Source organism: Emys orbicularis, chromosome 4, assembly GCF_028017835.1.
Source record: "Emys orbicularis isolate rEmyOrb1 chromosome 4, rEmyOrb1.hap1, whole genome shotgun sequence".
Lineage (NCBI taxonomy): Eukaryota > Metazoa > Chordata > Testudines > Emydidae > Emys > Emys orbicularis.
In genome coordinates, this window is record NC_088686.1 from 94,461,834 (window position 1) to 94,482,311 (window position 20,478).

At 38.3% G+C, this 20,478-nt stretch overlaps 1 protein-coding gene across 1 annotated transcript in view; it reads left to right on the plus strand.

Moving 5' to 3' along the window:
* Positions 1–20,478, plus strand: part of ELP4 (elongator acetyltransferase complex subunit 4) — a 268,089-nt gene that overhangs the window by 91,474 nt on the left and 156,137 nt on the right. Inside the window, exon 7 of the mRNA XM_065403949.1 lies at positions 8,983–9,171. Coding sequence (XP_065260021.1) covers positions 8,983–9,171 — 189 coding nt within the window. The remainder of the gene's footprint in view (positions 1–8,982; positions 9,172–20,478) is intronic.

The window sequence follows — 20,478 nt, forward strand, 5'->3', positions numbered from 1 at the left end:
AAGTGGTTCAGGCCAGTCTGAGCAGTTTGCAATCAAATGCCCCCTCTTAAAGCCCTAAATAATCTAGAATCTCATAATATAATATTCCTTTTCACCATAACCTGGGACATGATTAACATTGGCTAGTAATGGCTTACTGTTGGGAATTAAGTTTGAACAATCTGTAAGCTAAAAATACTTTAAAGTCATTGGGAGTTGTGCCCACTTCACTGTTTTAATTTGGTCCATCATGTTTGGTGAAAGGACTTTCTCAGTTGACTTCTTTGGAATTATCTTTCCTTGGCATCCATTGGAGCCCAAATCTAGTGATCTTTAGGGCAAAGATGCTGGTCAAGGATTTATTTTGCTTAGCTTTTGACTGACTGCTTTTGTTTTCTTCTTGTTTTGTGGTTAATTTTCTATATCTATAGTGTCTAGCTGCCAAAGCAATAATACTGTAGAAATGAGTAAAGTTGATTCATTTAATCTAAAATAATTTCTTTGACTATACAACTTCTAATATTGTGGAATGTATTTAAAATTGTCTACTCTCCAGCACAAGTGTGTTGGTGCAGAACTTTAGTCTACTGCTTGCCTCATAATACAAGAATTGAATGAATAATTAGTCTGTTGTAATATCAACCATCCTCATAGAAATTATGAAAGACAGAAAATATACTTTGTCCTCAATTAAACAAATAAGGGTACTTTTAGCATTTTTGATATTGATATATCATTATCTTGGAGTATAAAGTTCTCATACCCATCCTACAAAGAGGAATTAAGTGTTTTCCTATAAGGACTTGTTTGTCCTTAAAGCAATTAGGGGGCTAACTTTCTGATTCAGTTTTGTAAATGTGTTTACAAACTGCTCTTTTTTATTTTCATTGACCAGAAAAGGCAATTTTTTTGTTAATTGCAAAAGTTCAGAGCAAGTTCAGAGACCTCCCATTTCTATTGATGACTCACCTGTGTATTATTTACTTTGTTGATATGAGATACTTTGAACACCATTTATTTTTGCTGCTGACTGTCCAGAAAAACTGGACAAAGCTGATTTAGTAACCTATCCATAGTTTGTGAATTGCTTAAACATTACAGAAAATGGGGTTTTCTAGAAATTTTTGTACACCATCATGCTCTCTGATTAGATTCTCAACTCTTACCTTCCCCACCCTGGCCAAAATTATGTAACATTCCAACACTTAGATCAATGTCAGGCTTTGCTATATTATCCTGTGCTAGGATGAGGGTACTATAAACAGGTAATTTTATATATTACTACACACCAGAGAAAAGAATGTGGAGCAATAATGCACCAGTAATTGAATATATTGCTTTCAGAGAGAACAAAAGAGATTCTAGCAGGTCAGTTCACTTCTTTATCCAGGAGAGTTGAATAAACTGAGTTTGATGCAGCAGTGTGTGTGTTTTATAGATGAGTCCTTAAAAGCCAAGGCCCTATCAACTCTGCATGAACAGAGTTTTTGTAAGAATAACTGTTCGCTCTAATGTCCTGGTCAAAATTTCCCCTCTCAAGTGTCTCAAACACTGCTGTGCAATGTGCTAGTTTTGTGTCTGGTTTCCACTCAGTAGGAGCTGTGCTTAGGTAGTTGGTGAAATTCTTCTTTCATATGTGGGTCTAGATTCACAAAGGGCACTTATGCACTTTGCTGCCTTGTAGAATTCATAACTCTGTGTTAAGTGCTCAGGCTTTCTGTACAATGCATGGAGACAGTTAGGTGCCTAAGAATGGGATTCACAGAAGTCAGCGCACTGAGCAGAGAGCTGCCTAAGATCGCCAATAGGAAATGCTAAGGAGAGGGATGTTGCCTAAGGCTCTGCCCCTGAAAGGGATTTAGGCACCTATGTCCACTCAGTATTCACAGCCATGAATCCTCTCCCTGGAGTTAGGCACCTAAGCCAAATTAATGGTTGAGGAGAGGGGTAGTGCCCTCATAACTTTTGGACCAGTGGTTAGAACACTCATCCATGATATGGGAGACCTGACATGAGTTTGATAATTTTTCCCCTTCTGCCTGATATGGAGCAGTTCATTAGGCTGAACTTGAGTCTCCCACCTCAGTGCCCTAACCACTGGGCTATGGAGTATTCTGTGGAAGGTCTCTCTCAATCTGTTGAAACTGTTCCATTGTGTATAGTTAAATATCCATTGATCCAGAGAGAGAATGAGTAACTCAGTAGATCAGTGGTTAGGGCACTTCTATGGTAGGCAGGAGTCCCAAATTCAAATCCCTGCTCCACATCAGGCAGAGGGAGAGAACTGAACCCATGTTTGCCACTGGGTGAGTGTTGTAACCATTAGGCTAAAAGTTATAAGGGGACCACTACCACAACCATATCCTCCTCCATAGTCTGTTGTATGGTTTACATATGCTCAGAGAAGGCCTACTGGATCAGGTCCTAAAAGCAAGATAGGTAAGGGAATGCCAAGTTAGTGAATCCCTCTGGAGCTTAGGTATGAGTTAAGTAACAAGCTTCTGGGCAGAGTCAGGACTTAGGTGTCTGAGTGCATCCCCAGCTGCCAAAAGTTATGTCCCTCAGGGACTTGAATGGCAGAAACGTAGGTGCTTCAGGATTCTAGGCATTTATTGGGTTAGGCAGTAGCTGAGCAGGGGTTTTGTGAATGACAGTGGCATCTAAATTCTCCTTGTGAATCTAGCCCAAGTAATTTATCAAAGTACTCTGAAATTGCTTAGGATCAAAAGTGATGTAGGTATAGATACGGATTTTGGTAAATATCCAGGAATGAGGTATGAGTGACTTATTGGCATCTTATATTGCAAACAAAAATGTTTTGTAAGAAAATATTTAGTCAGAAACCCAGTATGGACTCTCAGTATGATGAGCAAGTTCCCAGAATGATGTAATCTTTTACCTGTCTGGCGCTATTACAGCGTTCATTAGCTAACACTCTCCTTTAAAGACTATCAAAAAGGAAATATATTATAGCCTCAATCCTTTTCCCTCAAATCCCCTGTCCTACACAAAAATGTGCACTCTGGATGCATCTCCTGCCTATAACTATAGCATCTTAATGGGACAGCTTCAGTTTTGAAAATCATATTTCCTTCTGAAAATTTTGTACTTACTATTGTTGCAAGTAACCCTTAAAATTACTATAATGGAAAGAGATTGGAGAAAATAATGCATTTTTCTCTTTACTTTTGCATTTGACAACACTGTTTCATATAGTCAATTTAACTTTTTGCAAAAAGAACAAGAGTACTTGTGGCACCTTAGAGACTAACAAATTTATTAGAGCATAAGCTTTCGTGGGCTACAGCCCACTTCTTGGGATGCATCCGAAGAATTGGGCTGTAGCCCACGAAAGCTTATGCTCTAATAAATTTGTTAGTCTCTAAGGTGCCACAAGTACTCCTGTTCTTTTTGCGGATACAGACTAACACGGCTGCTACTCTGAAACCTGTCATTTAACTTTTTGGTGAATGATCCACACTCCCTCGTGCAAAAGGGAGTGTACCATCTATATTTACTTTTTTCCCCCCAATGTATACATTCATTCAGTAAAAAGAGTGCTTCTCCTTTGCTCTAGTGGCGCCTTGAAACATTTGAAAAATAAAATTATGCAAATAGATTACTCCAGGAGACCCCCTTCACCCAGTCATTAATATAAATATTAAGGGCAGCTAAAACATACTTTTGATCTTTCTGTTTTTTCTCCAGAGTCCTCCCCCATCTCTTTTGGCTGTGGAAAGCAATGTGCTTTGTAGCATTCCCCAATGTTCAATAAAAAGGACTCTTTCAGATTGAGAGGGCTGTAAATTCCTAAACTGAGTGACCATCAGTTGCCCTGCCAATTGCTCCTTCTCTTACATGAGTGGGCTGTAGTTCAGGCATCCCTGTTGATTGCTAATTTGGTAGTATGGCAGAGGGAGAGAGATGGTCTTTCAGATAAGGAGGTCCTAGGCGATTTAAGGCTTTATAGGTCAAAACCAACACCTTAAATTCTACCTGGTATCTTGTAAGTAGCCGTGCAGATCCCTAGGAATGGTGTCACGTGCTACCAGAAAGATGTATCCTGTAACAATCAAGCTGCTGAATTCTGCACCAACTACTATTTCTGGATAGATTTTAAACGTAGGCCAACGTACAGCACATTGCAGTAGTCTAATCTGGAGTAGACAAAGTTGTAGATGGTAGTTGCAAAGTCTGAATCAGAAAGAAACTGGTGCAACCTTCTGACTGTATGTAGATGGAAAAAGCCAGTCTAACCAATCTACCTGCTCTTCTAGTAGTAGCAACAGCAGCAGTAGAGCTGAAAGAAAGTGAACAGATAACAAGCAGCGGACAGCTGGGGACAGAAGGAGAAAAGAGGAGGACAAAAGAAAGGTGAACCTGAGAATGTTTGGTTGTTGCTCTCAGTTGCTCCCAAGAGACCCTTCTAAAGACAGAAGGGAGAAGAAAATCCCCTAACAATTTTTTTTAAAGAAATTGGGGGAATAAGCAAAATCATTATATACTCTTTAAAAGGTGCTTTTTCAGAACACTACCTCACTCTTAGCTTTTGAGCTTAAACAGAGCTCTTCTTTGGGTACCATGTTTCTTCTTGTTTCTTTCACCAACAGAAGTTGGTCCAATAAAAGATATTACCTCACCCACCTTATGTCTCTAATATCTTGGGACCAACACAGCTACAATGTCACTTTTAATTAGTCACTCTCAAAAAATGCAAATTATTTCCTTTTAGTTCCATTCCTTCTGTTAAACCAATATTTGATACTCAAACTTTGCATGTTGTCCCATTACGTAAGAACATAAGAATGGCCATACTGGGTCAGACCAAAGTTCCATCTAGCCCAGTATCCTGTCTTCCTACAGTGACAAATGCCAGGTACCCGAGAGGGGATGAACAGAACAGGTAATCATCAAGTGATCCATCTCCTGTCACCCATTCCCAGCTATCCTGGCTAATAGCCATTGAGGGACCTATCCTCCATGAATTTATCTAGTTCTTTTTTGAGCCCTGTTATAGTTTTGGCCTTCACAACATCCTTTGGCAAAGAGTTCCACAGGTTGACTGTGCGTTGTGTGAAGAAATACTTCCTTTGTTTGTTTTAAAGCTGCTGCCTGTTAATTTCATTTGGTGACCCCTAGTTTTTGTGTTTGTGAGAAGGAGTAAATAGCACTTCCTTATTTACTTTCTCCACACCAGTCATGATTTTATAGATCTCTGTCATATCCCCCCTTAGTCCTTGATTTAGTTGGGGATTGGTCCTGCTTTGAGCAGGGGGTTGGACTAGATGACCTCTTGAGGTCCCTTCCAACCCTGATATTCTATGATTCTATGATTAGTCGTCTCTTTTCCAAGCTGAAAAGTCCCAATCTTATTAATCTCTCCTCAGATGGAAGCCGTGCCATACCCCTAATAATTTTTGTTGCCCTTTTCTGAACCTTTTCCAATTCTAATATATCTTTTTTGAGATGGGGCAACCACATCTGCGTGCAGTATTCAAGATGTGGGCATACCATGGATTTATATATAGGCAATATGATATTTTCTGGCTTATTACACTGGTCTACAATTTTTGAGAAGTCGTCTGCTTCAGAGATAAAATGTGCTATTTATTATGTATTTTGATGTGCTGAATTCAAATATGACAATTAAAACAACTGATTGGCTACTGTTTCTAAGGTATTTAAGTTTTTACATTTTATGTCTATATATATTGTGTAGATAGTAGAGTTTTAATCATAAATTGTAAACCTAGGTCTTTTCATGTGTTTATGGTTGCTTTACATGATAATATTTCACCTGTCCTGTTTATGTAACACTTTAAAAATCAGCAAAAGGGTTATATAAATAAAATTTATCATGAAACAAAAGGCAAAAAACTATTCTGTACATAGTTTAGTCCTATTCAGTGTCTACTCGGCGCTTCTTGGCTTGTCTCTTGTATTCATTAAATGGAGCATCTCTTGTCACTGTCCAGCAATAGTCTGCAAGCATTGATGGGCTCCATTTGCCCTGATAGCGTTTCTCCATTGTTGCAATGTCCTGGTGAAATCGCACGCCGTGCTCGTCGCTCACTGCTCCGCAGTTCGGTGGAAAAAAATCTAGATGAGAGTGCAAAAAATGTATCTTTAGTGACATGTTGCAACCAAGGCTTTTGTATGCCTTGAGGAGGTTTTCCACCAACAACCTGTAGTTGTCTGCCTTGTTGTTTCCGAGAAAAATTATTGCCACTAACTGGAAGGCTTTCCATGCCGTCTTTTCCTTGCCACGCAGTGCATGGTCAAATGCATCATCTCGAAGAAGTTCACGAATCTGAGGACCAACAAAGACACCTTCCTTTATCTTAGCTTCACTTAACCTTGGAAATTTTCCACGGAGGTACTTGAAAGCTGCTTGTGTTTTGTCAATGGACTTGACAAAGTTCTTCATCAGACCCAGCTTGATGTGTAAGGATGGTAACAAAATCTTCCTTGATTCAACAAGTGGTGGGTGCTGAACACTTTTCCTCCCAGGCTCCAATGACTGTCGGAGTGGCCAATCTTTCTTGATGTAGTGGAATCTCTTGCACGATTATCCCATTCGCAGAGAAAACAGCAGTACTTTGTGTATCCAGTCTGCAGACCAAGCAAGAGAGCAACAACCTTCAAATCGCCACAAAGCTGCCACTGATGTTGGTCATAGTTTATGCACCTCAAAAGTTGTTTCATGTTGTCATAGGTTTCCTTCATACGGACTGCATGACCAACTGGAATTGATGGCAAAACATTGCCATTATGCAGTAAAACAGCTTTAAGACTCGTCTTCGATGAATCAATGAACAGTCTCCACTCATCTGGATCGTGAACGATGTTGAGGGCTGCCATCACACCATCGATGTTGTTGCAGGCTACAAGATCACCTTCCATGAAGAAGAATGGGACAAGATCCTTTTGACGGTCATGGAACATGGAAACCCTAACATCACCTGCCAGGAGATTCCACTGCTGTAGTCTGGAGCCCAACAGCTCTGCCTTACTCTTGGGTAGTTCCAAATCCCTGACAAGGTCATTCAGTTCACCTTGTGTTATGAGGTGTGGTTCAGAGGAGGAAGATGGGAGAAAATGTGGGTCCTGTGACATTGATGGTTCAGGACCAGAAGTTTCATCCTCTTTCTCTTCCTCGTCTGACTCAAGTGAGAATGATTCTGGTGCATCAGGAACCGGCAGTCCTTCTCCGTGGGGTACTGGGCGTATAGCTGATGGAATGTTTGGATAATGCACTGTCCACTTTTTCTTCTTTGACACACCTTTCCCAACTGGAGGCACCATGCAGAAGTAACAATTGCTGGTATGATCTGTTGGCTCTCTCCAAATCATTGGCACTGCAAAAGGCATAGATTTCCTTTTCTTGTTCAACCACTGGCGAAGATTTGTTGCACAAGTGTTGCAGCATATGTGTGGGGCCCATCTCTTGTCCTGATCTCCAATTTTGCAGCCAAAATAAAGGTGATAGGCTTTCTTAACCATAGTGGTTATACTGCACTTTTGTGATGCAAAAGTCACTTCACCACAAACATAGCAGAAGTTATCTGCACTGTTCACACAAGTACGAGGCATCTCTGCTCACTTTGGCTAAACAGAAATGTGTCCCTTTGCAAAATCAAACACTGACAAATAAGAGAGCACGACACTGTATGATTTCTAGAGCTGATATAGGGCAATTTGTTCAGCAGAGTGATGTAAGCTTCGTTATGATTGCATCATCCATGACTTCTAGGAATAACATGATGCAATTCATATCATGTATGACGCAATACCAGCTTCAGATTGCATCATTCATTGTTTTGCCTAAAAAGCAAGTACTGTCCAAACCCAGTCATAGATTTATTCATAGATCCAGTCAAAGATGTATTTTAGTCATTTCTGGTTGAAATTGAGATCCCTTCCCTTTATAACTCACTTATCCTCCGCCATTCCCAAGTCAAGGGTCGTATATACTGACCCAATAGCATATCTTGAAAACTAGAGCCAATCAACAATTTTAAGCATCATTTTCGTTCTCAGTGACCCAGAATTAGTAAAGTTTGACTACAGTTATTTCAGAAGCATTTTGGCTGTAGAGCAGTGTTATCTATCCCTTTCTTAATGATTCCCAACATTCTGTTAGCTTTTTTGACTGCCGTTGCACATTGACTTGGACTAAAACAAGAATTGCCTCTCCTCTTGTGGGTTCCAGGACTAGCTGCTTCAAGAAGCAGTCATTTAAGGTGCCAAGAAACTTTATCTCTGCATCCCGTCCTAAGGTGACATGTACCCAGTCAATATGGGGATAGCTGAAATCCCCCATTATTACTGAGTTTTTTTATTTTTATAGCCTCTCTATTCTCCATGAGCATTTCACAGTCACTATCACCATCCTGGTCAGGTGATCGGTAGTATATCCCTACTGCTATATTCTTATTATTCAAGCATGCAAATACTATCCATAGAGATTCTATGGTAAAGTTTGATTCATTTAACTTTTTTGATTCATTTGATTCTATGCTTTCTTTCACATATAGTGCCACTCCCCCACCAGAACGACCTGTTCTGTCCTTCTGATATATGTACCTTGGTATTACTGTGTCCCATTGATTATCCTCATTCCACGAAGTTTCTGTGGTGCCTATGATATCCATATCCTCATTTAATACGAGGCAATCTAATTCATCCATCTTATTATTTAGTCTTCTAGCATTTGTATATAAGCACTTTAAGAACTTGTCACTTTTTATCTGTCTGTCATTGCAGATACAAATTGATGTAGATTTGCCATTGATGCAAAAATTGGTACTACTATACATATTTTTCCCTCTCCAGGCTCTCTTACGCTATCACATGCTTACTTCAAACTATTTATTTACTATGGACATACATAATATAAATTACAGATGTTCTAAAAATTATCTATCTATTTGATGTGAGGTGTTTTTCCTCTTAATGTGAGAAATAAAAATTAGTCATTTTATTTTTTCTCATCTCCTCTAGAAAAAACAAAAAAATATTCTGCGGATAGGAATTCAGAGCCTTGGTTCAGTGTTGTGGGGAGATGACATTTGTTGCGCTGATAATCCAGAAGATATTTATAGCCTCACAAAGTTTCTGTATGTTCTCCGTGGTCTCCTCAGAATGTCGTTGTCAGCCTGCATAATCACAGTGCCAGCCCATCTTATCCAGGTAGGAATACTATAATTGCTTCTTTTCATAAGTTGTTGTACATGGTTTAGTATACTCAAAAAAAAGTTAATGAGTTAGTGGACACTTAATGAGCAAAATGGATTGAAGTGCCATGAATGATTTTGAAAATTGCATCCCGTTGAAGTTGTTTTGCATCAGTAGCAAATTGATTTCTAGATGAAATTTTACCTCATATTATATTTTACTCTGACATACAGTATGGTCTTCAACATTATTTAGATGCTGAATTTATCTTTCAGTAATTACTAGCAAATAAAAGTCATTCATAAACTTTTTGAGTGAGCCAAGAGAATAAAACCAATTTAAGACATTCCGAATAGGCATCCTTCAGCTTAGCATGTTGTGTTTTAAAGATAGACTTAAAATAATGTTACCGCATTTCTTCTGTGCTTTTGTGATGCAGCAATACATTGCATTATCTAGAAACACCTGAATATTGTAATGGCTTAGATACAGGTATAGCTGTCATATGACTTTGATATGTATAAAATAAAATAGGTAGAACTTATAGAAGATCCAATTCTGCTAGGCAAAGTTCTGCATTCCCACTGATTTCAAAAGGCAGTAAACCTAGATCTGGGAGAGCTGGGTTTGCTCCCTAATTCTGCCGTAAATTTCCAATGTGATCACAAGCAAGTCAGTTAATCTGTCTCTGAGTAATTTTCCCATCTTTAAATGGGAGGGGTAATAATAAGTACTTCACAGAAGTATACTAAGCCTTAATTTATTTTCTGGAACAATAGTTTTTAGTAAAAGGAAAAATGTAAAAACTTTCTTCTGTAAAAAGTGCTGCAGCTCATAAAAGAAAGAAGAGCATTCACAGTAAATAGAGTTATGCATAAATTTGATAGGACTTTGTTTAACAAACATGGAATGTTTTGATGTAAACTTTCTCATAAAGGGCAAATATATGCCTCTCATGTCAACACTGCAATTTTCAAAGCTGTTGAGTGCCCACAATTCCTGTTAAATTGGTGTTACAGGCACTCAGTGCTCCTGAAAATCACAACCATTCCTATTTTTCACATGTTGCCAGTGTGACTGGAGGTGTATCAACTCTCCTCTTCTGTATGCCTTCAGTTTCAGATTTCCTCTTTCCTAACTCTCAGTATTACAAAATAAAAATACTTTTAATATTAGGTGACACTATATGTGAGGAAAAAGCACTGTGACAATACTTCTCAAACAGGAGGTAGAATCCCTGATCCAGCTAGAGGCTATAGAACCTGTGCTTCCTCAACACGGAGGGAGAGGTTTTTATTAGGGATGTTTCCTTGTTCCATCCTGGATCTCAGACAACTGAATGTCTTCATATGCTATTCAAAATTCAGGATGACCACCCCGACCTCGAAAATCCCCTCACTAAATAAAGGCAACCAGTTTGCAACTCTTGATTTGAAAGATGCCTATTTCCATATAGACATTCATCAAACACACAAGAGATTCCTGTGCTTCATGATGGGCCTGGATCATTATCAGTACAAAGTTCTTCCCTTCAGTCTCTTGACAACTCCCAGAATTTTCACAAAGGTGCTGTCCATGGTAGCGGCACACTGTGCCACCAGAGCAGTCCAGTATTTTCTTACCTTGACAACTGTCTGCTCACTGGTTTATCATACCAAAAGGTACAATCAGCGGTCCTCTCTATATAACCTCCTTCAATCCTTAGGATTTCAGGTAAACCTAGAAAAGTCCACTTTTGTTGCAACACAACCTCTCTATTGGGCTGAGGAGTACATCTGGATGATCATGTGACTCAAGGTTAATCCCAACAGGAGTCAAATCTACACATTTAATCTCCTCAAATGCCAGTAGTACAAAAGACCTACAAAAAGTCTGCCCTTCCTCTGTGCACAGCATGTTTAGATCATGTTGGACAATATGACCACTGTATACTATATAAAAAGAGAGCATTAAGCTCTGGAATTGGTATATCCAAATCAGATCACCACAGTGTCAATCTGATGGACCATCCTATGAGTCAGACCTGGTATGCTAGAGAATACCTGCTTATGAGTTTGCAGCACAGTCAAAATTCCTGCCCTTTCAGTTTGTGTTAACTCTTTACATATCTCAGTGTTCTCTAGTGATGTGTCACCAGGGCATTCAGCCATCAAATTGATGAGATGTATTGTCTCAGAATCCTCCTTAGCACATGTTCATAATGGCTTCTATATTGTGATAGACTTTACATCTATTAACATCCAGAATCTGTGAAGTAACCTTGCTGTGGGGTCTCTGTGTGTTCCAAGGGACCTCATTAATTCTTTCCACTATCTCAGAAGGTTCCTCTATGAGTTTTGCATTTTGTACCTTTTTACAGTGAGTAACATCAGCACCAAGACTCCCCTCTAACAAGCATTCACAAGCATTATGGCCATACTATGCCTTCTGTGGCTTTTAATGAGGTTCATTTGAACTACTTCCATCATGTCCCTTAACTCCTTTCTGAACTGCTGTACATATTTAGTCACTGGTTCCCCCTCTGCTTCAGAGCCACCCTCCCAAGAATCCCTAGTGAGATCCTGATGACCTGTGACCTTTCTCCCATACAGAAGATCAAATGGGGCAAAGCCTGTGGACTCTTGGGGTGCCTCCCTAGAAGCAAATAACATAGAGGGTAGCATTTCATTCCAGTCACTTTCCCTTGTGTTTGCATACATTCCCAGCATAGACTTTAGAGTTCTGTTGAACCTTTCAACTAACCCATTTGTTTCTGGGTGGGGTAGATCTGTTGTACCCCGCACATTCGCTATAATTCATTAAATAACTGGGACATGAAATTTGACCCCCAATATGATACAGTGTACTTTGGGAAAACTACTCAGCTGAATATAGAGAGCAAAGCTTTAGCTGTTGTGTCAGCCTCTATATTAGACAGAGCAACTGCATCTGGGTATCTAGTGGCGAAGTCCACTGCTACCAAAATATATTTCTTTCCCCTCTGGGTTGGCTGGAGCATAGGGCCAACAATATCCATAGCCACCCTAAAAAATGCCTCCTTGATTACAGGTAAGCAGTGCAGAGGAGCCTGGTGGAGCCCTCTTGTGCTTCAGCCATAAGTTACAAGACCTATAGTGGTCTGTCACCTCATTCTGAATATTTGATCAATAAAAGTTCTTCTTTAACTTCTCATATGTCCTCTCTGAAATCTGAGTGACCTGCACTAGGGCAGTCATGGGCTAACAACATTAACTTCCCAGGATGGGAGGCACAATCAGTTGTTTATAAGCCTGCCCAGGAGTTCTGTTATTCCCCAAAGGGGCCTCTCTATAGTTTTTCCCTCTTCTGCAAAAAACCTTCCCCTGTTTTCCTTAGGTGGGGTCCCACTGAAGATGATTTCCCATATGCTTTTTAGGGAGGGGCCTGCTCTCTGTTCTGCTATAAATTCTTGGCTTCTGCCAGCACAAAGAGTTGTCTCAGGTACATAAGGTGACTCCCTCTCCCCCCCCCCCCCCGCTTCCCCACCCACACACTCTTAGGCTAGGTCTACACTACAGCGGGGGGGTCGACCTAAGATACGCAACTTCAGCTACGTGAATAGCGTAGCTGAAGTTGCGTATCTTAGGTCGACTTACCTGGCTGTGAGGACGGCGGTGAGTCGACCGCTGTCGCGCCGCCGTCGACTCCGCTTCCGCTTCTTGCTGCGGTGGATTTCCGGAGTCGACGGAAGAGCCATCGGGGATCGATTTTATCGCGTCTTCACTAGACGCGATAAGTCGATCCCCAATAGATTGATTGCTACCGGGTAGTGAAGACGTGCCCTAGAGACATGCTGCCATTTTCTGCTGAGCAGGAGCTGGAAATGTCTTCTCCCCACCTCAGCTGCTATACCATCGACCTATATTCCTTATTACTACAAGTTATTATATTATCAGCTTTGGACACAGACAGTATATCATTACCAACCAACACATCTGCTGGAATGCTATCCAATATCCTAACATTTAAAATACCTTTTAAACCTTCCCATTCCAATTGTATTTTAGCTAAAGGTACAGTGGTTTCAAATTGTCCCAATGCAAGGAGTTTTGTCTTAGTCTCCTACCCCACACATTCTCCCTACTCTGTTATTCCCCTGTTCATTCAGACTCTCTCCTGCTTCCCTCTATGCTCTCCTGTATATACATGCATGCTACATTCCCCAGCACATTTTCACCCTCTTACCTTCCCTGTCACCCCTATACCATATGTCACTGCTCCTTGCAGTGCTCTTTTCTGAATCCTGACAGCATTTCGTGCCACACTCTTCCTTAAGGGCAGTTTGGATTCATTCATTCGTTGGGAAGATTGGAGGTAATGACCATCTTTACTAAACTTCTTCTTGATCCTGTGGTTATGCTGGTGTGAGCATGTCTGTGTGTGTATAAGCATGCTCAAGCTAGTACCTGAGACTACTCCACAAAACTCACTACATGTTCCTTCAAGGAAAGAATTTGCTTGCCATTCACTTGAGACCCTGAGTCTGTGGATGTATCTGCTCCTCCACCACAGTCTGTCAGTAGAGTTGAGTTCTCCCTAACCAACAGAAGGGATGGTAAGGGAATGGATCCATATGTCTCTTTGCTGTTTCTCCTGCCATTCATGGCTCCCTCAGCATTGGCACGGGTCCTTTTTCTGCTCTCCCTCTTCTCTAAATTGAACATCAGGGCTGGCATATGAGCAGTTATGACTGGTAATTCCTTAGACAGTTCTTGGAATTATAACTGATGGGACAAGGGCCCCAAAGTCTTCTGCAAAGACTGCTTCTGCCCAAGTGTTCTGGATCTTCCTCCTAAGAACTAAATGAGGTGAAGAAATGTAGGAGTTGAAAACAGTGAGGAGGAGTGGCAGAAGATAATGAGGGCCTTATGGTGCAAAGGTTGGTGTTTTAGAGCAGACCATATTAGGAAAAAGAGAGTTCATAGAGAAATTTGGAACCTGATTTGAGGGTGAGACAGTGATGAGGTGCATAGAAAGAACAGTGAAATGCTGGTGGATGAGTGGGACATGCATCAGACTAGATTGAGGACCTGGCCTGGAAAGTGAAGAAGAGAACTGGCAGAATTGAGATATACTGTAAATTGGGCCAGAAAGTTGGTATGTGGGTTCAGGGCAGGGGATGAATTGTTAAATCTTAATTGCATGAAATATGTCTGTATACTCTGAAGCTAGGTGTGTGAGGGAAGAGTTTACTTGGGAGGGTTTTGTTGGGGGGATCAGAAAAGCGTGCCTGGGAGTTTTTTAGCAGCACAAGGTGACTAGAAATGTAAGAAATGTCTCTGGAACAGGTTTATAAAAAACAGGATCTTGTCCTTTTTCCCCCAAAAAACATATCTGGGAAGTTGGGATTGTTGTCATATGCCATAGGATTTCATGTTTTTCAATTAATCTGGCCACTATATGCTTGGAGGTTGGGGAGGGCAATGGGGAAACATGTGCCACATAAGGTGGAGGGAGCTGATCCTAAGGCACATTCCCTTAGTCAGCACACTGTCAGTTTAGGCAGCTCAGGTTAACCAGTGGCTCCTTCAGTTTATCAGAGTCTTCAAAAATGTACCAAAACTGGGACAAAACACTGTTTTTTCTAAATTTGAAATTGATACCAGCACTGATCAGTGAAGTGTGTCGTGCTGAGCAGCCCCAGACCTATGGACTTGCAGGATCAGGGATTTAGGCATTTATTATTTTCTCTTTATGTTTATATACAGTGGAGTAAAGTCTGCCTTGATTTACACCCATGCAAGGACAGAATTTTTCTCTAGTATATTTTCTTTGTTATACTTGTCCTTTCTAGTAGTTTATGTCAGTAAAGCAGCCAATCAGCTTTCTATTTTTAGTTCTTAACATTCTGTCGGGCTTGTACATTGATGATTAGCTGCTCTCATATTTTTGGCTTACTTCCTATGTTTAATTTTATTATAGGCAAGCAACATGTAGTTAAGGAAATTGTAAAGAAAAAATAGTGAGGTTGGTTCAGAACTGATGTTAAAATGTGACTTTTCAAACTAACATTGCGAAGGGTAACTAAAAAGTTTGGATCTAATATGTTGTGTGTGCACTTCAGATAAACTTACTTGTTAGGACTAGTGATGAATTCTGTTATGTAATTCCATTATTCGTAAAATCCACCTGCCTAATTGAATTATGTAGTTAAGACTGAAATAAAATCTCATATACATTAGTATCCTGTAACTTTGCTGTCCAATTTAACATATCTACTCCACAATAAAAGCTCAAGTATTCTGGAAAAAAAAACAGAAACTTTAGTCTCTTTTGCAGTATCTGCTCCAATAGATTGCATTGAACAGTTGTGAAAATGGTTAAACTTCATGCATCTTCTTTTAAGCACTAGAGTGAACTGTCATTAGGAGGAGCAAAGCTGCTGAAGGTTCCCTATATCCAACATTACTCAGTTCCCAGAGCCCTGCTGTGTAGTTGTTCCACTCTCCAAGAAGCCTGTTAAAGAGCCCCCGAGAGCATGTGTACAGCCCTCCATGTTAATAGTTAATTGGTGAGGATGGCAAGATGAGAGGACAGCCGAACATGTGGTCTCTCAGGCTCAAGCAGTAAGCAGACCTTTAGTTATAATAACAGCAGCTGTTCACATTCTCACAACTCAACTACTCACAATGCCATTGCTGGTGTTTCTTAGTGGATTAAAAAAGTAAAGTACAGTGTTTTTTGTTTTTGTTTTTGTTTTTCAAAAAAACAAAAATGAAAACATGTACTTCAAGTATATTTCTATATGCCTGTTAAATTTGATATTACCAAGAATATATAATTATTTTTAGCTTATGCTTTTTTTGGTCAAATCTAAAAGTCAAAACACTGAAAGTATATATAATGCACACTATTTTTCATAAAGTGTGTTACATTCTACAGAATTATTCACTTTACAACTATTCCATTTCTATCAGATTTTGACTAAATTATTTTTTGTCTGCTAAATAGTTCAATAGCTGATTCTGAAAGGAAAATTGCATTTATATAATTTCCGTGGGGGTACATTTTAAATGATAAATAAGTTTCAAGCTACAATAGAATCTTATTTCTGTTTCCATGCTGTGAGTATAACGAAAAGAACCCCCCACAGATAGGTTTTAAATTTTAACAAGTTTATTCTTAGAAATATAGGAATTTTAATAGCAGATCACATTAGTGGTCTGTCTGTTCTAACTATCCTGTCTCAGACAATGGCCTGTACCAGGGCTCCAAACAAATGTGCAACAAAACCTATAGTTGACAACTTGTTGAATAACATTTTAGTGGGGAAGTTTCTTCACAATCCCACCAGTTAGTGGTTAGCTTATACCTTAAAGTGTGAGGTTTCTGTTGCTAATATTTTAAAAATAATTCTAGCTAATGTTACTATGGAAGTTCTTATTCTTATAAACGTTTAGTTTTTTTTTTAATCCTTCTAAGTGCTTGGCCTCAATGATATACTGTGGCAATGAGTTCCATAAGTGAATTGTGTTTGGTGTATTTGTTCAGTATTTAAATTTGTTGCCTTTCCATTTCATTGAATATCCCCTTGTTCTTGTATTGTGAGCCAGTGAATAGGACCATTCAATTTACTTTCTCTGTATACTATCCATTATTTCGTATGCCTCCCTCATGTTGCCTATTAATCTACTTCTTAAATAGTCCCAGACTTTTTCAGTCACTCTTCATGCCTTTTGATTCATATAGCTTCCGTTATTAACCAGATATTTAGACGTTCTAACAACTTTTTTGGCTTTTTTAACCACCACTGGACGGTGAACAGTGATTTTCATTGAACTATCCACAATAATATGCAGTTCTTTTTCCTCAGTCATTTAGAACCCAGCGAAATATATGAGTAGTTCAGGCTACTCCTTCAAGTATTTATTGCCTTGTATTTATCAACTTTGAATTTCATCTGCCATTATATGATTTTCATTCACCTAGATTTGATAGGTCCTTCTGAAGTTTCTCAGACTTCTCTACTCCTAACTAACCAAAAGGCTGCCTGTTGATGGCAGAGTCACTTAAAAGTTCCAAACTTTTTTTCAGAATTACTTGGTAAAATTATAATCCACCATAGAACATAGTCATCTGTAATAGTGTTTACAATTGCAGAGATCTCTAGTGGCAAACTGTGTGTTTGACAAAAAGGACATTTCTCACTTCATATTTCTTAACTGAACAATTTAGGAATAGATTATGTTGGCAGAGGAATTTGAGAAATGACACTAAAAATGTACCCAGTTTATTCGCATGATGTGTGACAAGTTTTACTTGATTGATATTTTGTACTGATTGAAAGCACTCTTATCTGAAACAGTCTGACAGGTAATAAATATTGAGATGCTTATGAATTATGATTTATATAGTTGATGGAAGGTTACTTTTCAAGTCTTTCCATCACTGCTTGAAAATGCACTGTGCCTGTGAAATGCAGTTGTACATTTAAGAAGGGAGAATGTCAATTTTTAAAATGACTGATGATCAAGTGGACTATTTTTCAAGCTTTCCAAATTTGAGAAATGATATAAAAATGAGTTAGGTGTTTTATTTTGATAATTTGCTCATTGTAGAGTACAATCATAGCAAAAGTGTTTATGCAGTAGCATATAATACAAAGGGCTCTAATGCTACAGTGATGGGCACTGTTGAAAGTCCTAAGGGGTAAAGTAGATAGATAGAAACTAAAAAGTCTGCCTGTTAATTTTTTTTCAAAAATTAGTAGAAATTATGTAATTAGTTACCTTGTCATACTTTGTTGCAAATCCAATGTCGGGTTTTTCCCAAAAATATTAGTTACAGTAGCTTTTTATACATTTGTAGCAAGTTCCATGTCAGTCAGGGGCACAAGCAAACTTTTGAATATGTGATGATCAGATAAATTATGGTGATATCAATTTGTTCCTTGAAAGAATCTCAGTTCTTGCATTACAGATGTCCCTTCTTTTAAATATGAAGCTACCTCATTGGAAAGAACTGCCACCAACCGTATTAGTCAGCATGTACCAGGGGAAATTAATTGACTAATGAAAAGTCAGTATGAATAAGCCTTGTTATAGTACTCCTCTTGAGAGAGTCTAATGAGGTTCTGTTTAGTGTGTTATTTTCTTTATTTCATCTGATACGTTTAAAAATTAATCTCCTACAATATTAATGTACTGCTGCTTTGAATTCACTGAAGTGAATACATGTTACAGTATGTTTCAGTGTAGAAAAAATTCAGAAACAAACCTTTTCACGTCCATAGGCTTTTGTGTTCATGCTGAGTATTTTAGCAGCTAAACTCTATACATCAAGCAAGAGAGTGCTTTAGAACCTGCTACTACTTCTACTACTATAAGACTATGAGATGTGAACTCCTATAGCTTTGAGAGTTTCTGTGTGAAATCTTTATTCTTAAAACAAGAGCTAAGAATGATTCCATGCTGTAGAACTAACATACTTTGTGAGTTCACAAGTATAAAATGTTGAATACCATGAAGATGTGGCCATTATGTAGAAATTTGTGCCACGACCATCTGCCTACAATTTTTATACCTTAGCTTAGCAACCTTTTAACATTCTTAAAAATGGAAAGTATGAGAATTGTAAGTTTGTTACATTTTATTGTGTTGATTTAATATTGCATACACAATCACATGTAGAAAATGTTCTAAAGTAACAACCATACAGAGAAGTGTAGAGTATCATGGATTTATGATGCAGATATGCTAGGTTGATAATCATCCTTGTTCTAAACCATTTTCAGATACACAGATATTCTTCTGGATACTATTTTTTTTCTACACGTATAAAAGCTTATTAAAAATTAAGGTCAAATAGAGGCTTGAAAAAAGATATAATTTAAAATTGCTGTAAATAGTTTTGTTTTCAAATAATTTGTTTGTTACATTCATTTGTTAAGTAGCAGAAGAAATTGTAGTATTTTGTACTTTCATATGATCAGTATAAAGTGGCTACCAGAATGTATAGTAGCCACTTTATACTGATCCTATGGTGGCTATTTGGATCATAGATACCATATATACTTGACTTATTTTTGCTTTTTTCATAACTATATACTTATTGCGGATTAAGTGGCTCATATATACTATGACCAAAGACTGTCACACAACATATGGAAATAGGCATGTGCATATACAGTATACTATATTGCTTATGACTTGTTCCAAACTTTTTTCCTTTCAGAAGCATATGTGTACCTATTTATGTCAAAAGATAATCTCACTCACCACCACCACCACAATTACCACCATCTTCTGTATGCAATGTGTGTATGCACCTTTGAATATAGAAAAGTGGATAAGATTGGTTTTCTAAAATAAAACTATAAGCAAATCATAAAACTAAAATGAATGATTAAATGCAGCATAGTAACATTTTATTTTATGTATCCATCTATTCTGAAAATAATTTTACAGATTGGACAGCTTTTAAAAAAAAATTAAACAAGATTTAGGCCTAAAGTTTTCAAATGCAGCATAGATCTAAATAGTTAAGTGTCCCATCACAGTATGGAGATAGTCATCTGTTCCAGCATATGGAATCTTTTGGCTGCTGGACTAAGTAGTTAATATAATGCCCAGTGTCCAGGCGTGGACACAACTGTTATGAAGCAGAAGGGAGTAGGCTTATTTTTGAGCCCATTTGGACAGTGATAAGCAAAAACGAAGAAAGGAAACTTAAAAAAATTCAGGGTGTATTATCTATTTTTAGCAAATAATTTTGTTAGATCCTGTTTATATTTCTAAAGTGATGTTAGCTTTTTACATAAATAGTATGATAGGCTTTTGTAATAAGGCCATGCAAATGTTGTTTTAAATCTTTTTTGTGTGTTGCCTGTCAGTATAAATGACGACAATTTGTATTAGCCTACTTTCTATTTAAATTGTTGTACATGTATTTTCTGTGAAGAATGGCATTCTAAAATGTGCAATATTTTGTTACAGTGACATTTTATATATGAACTGTTGATGTATTAAAAGCTGAAGTTTCTAGATCAGCTCTCAACTTACATCTTTGTGTTTTAGACCTGCTCTATTAATTACATTATAATTGTAATATAAAGGAATGCTACATCTTTAATGATGTTTTTGTGCCCTATGTAGTTAAGCTTTAATGCTAGGGAAAAAAAGATTAAATTAGCCTTGTAACCTCTTTCTCTTCCAGACTGATGATGGAAAATAAAAGCTCTTAGCCACAAAATGTAACACTTAGAATTAATATTTAATTAGACTGGCAAATTGTACACTGTGGCTGAAAGCTTCCAAAGAGTTGTTAGTGCCACAATTGACCTACAAGTTTAATAATAACTCACTT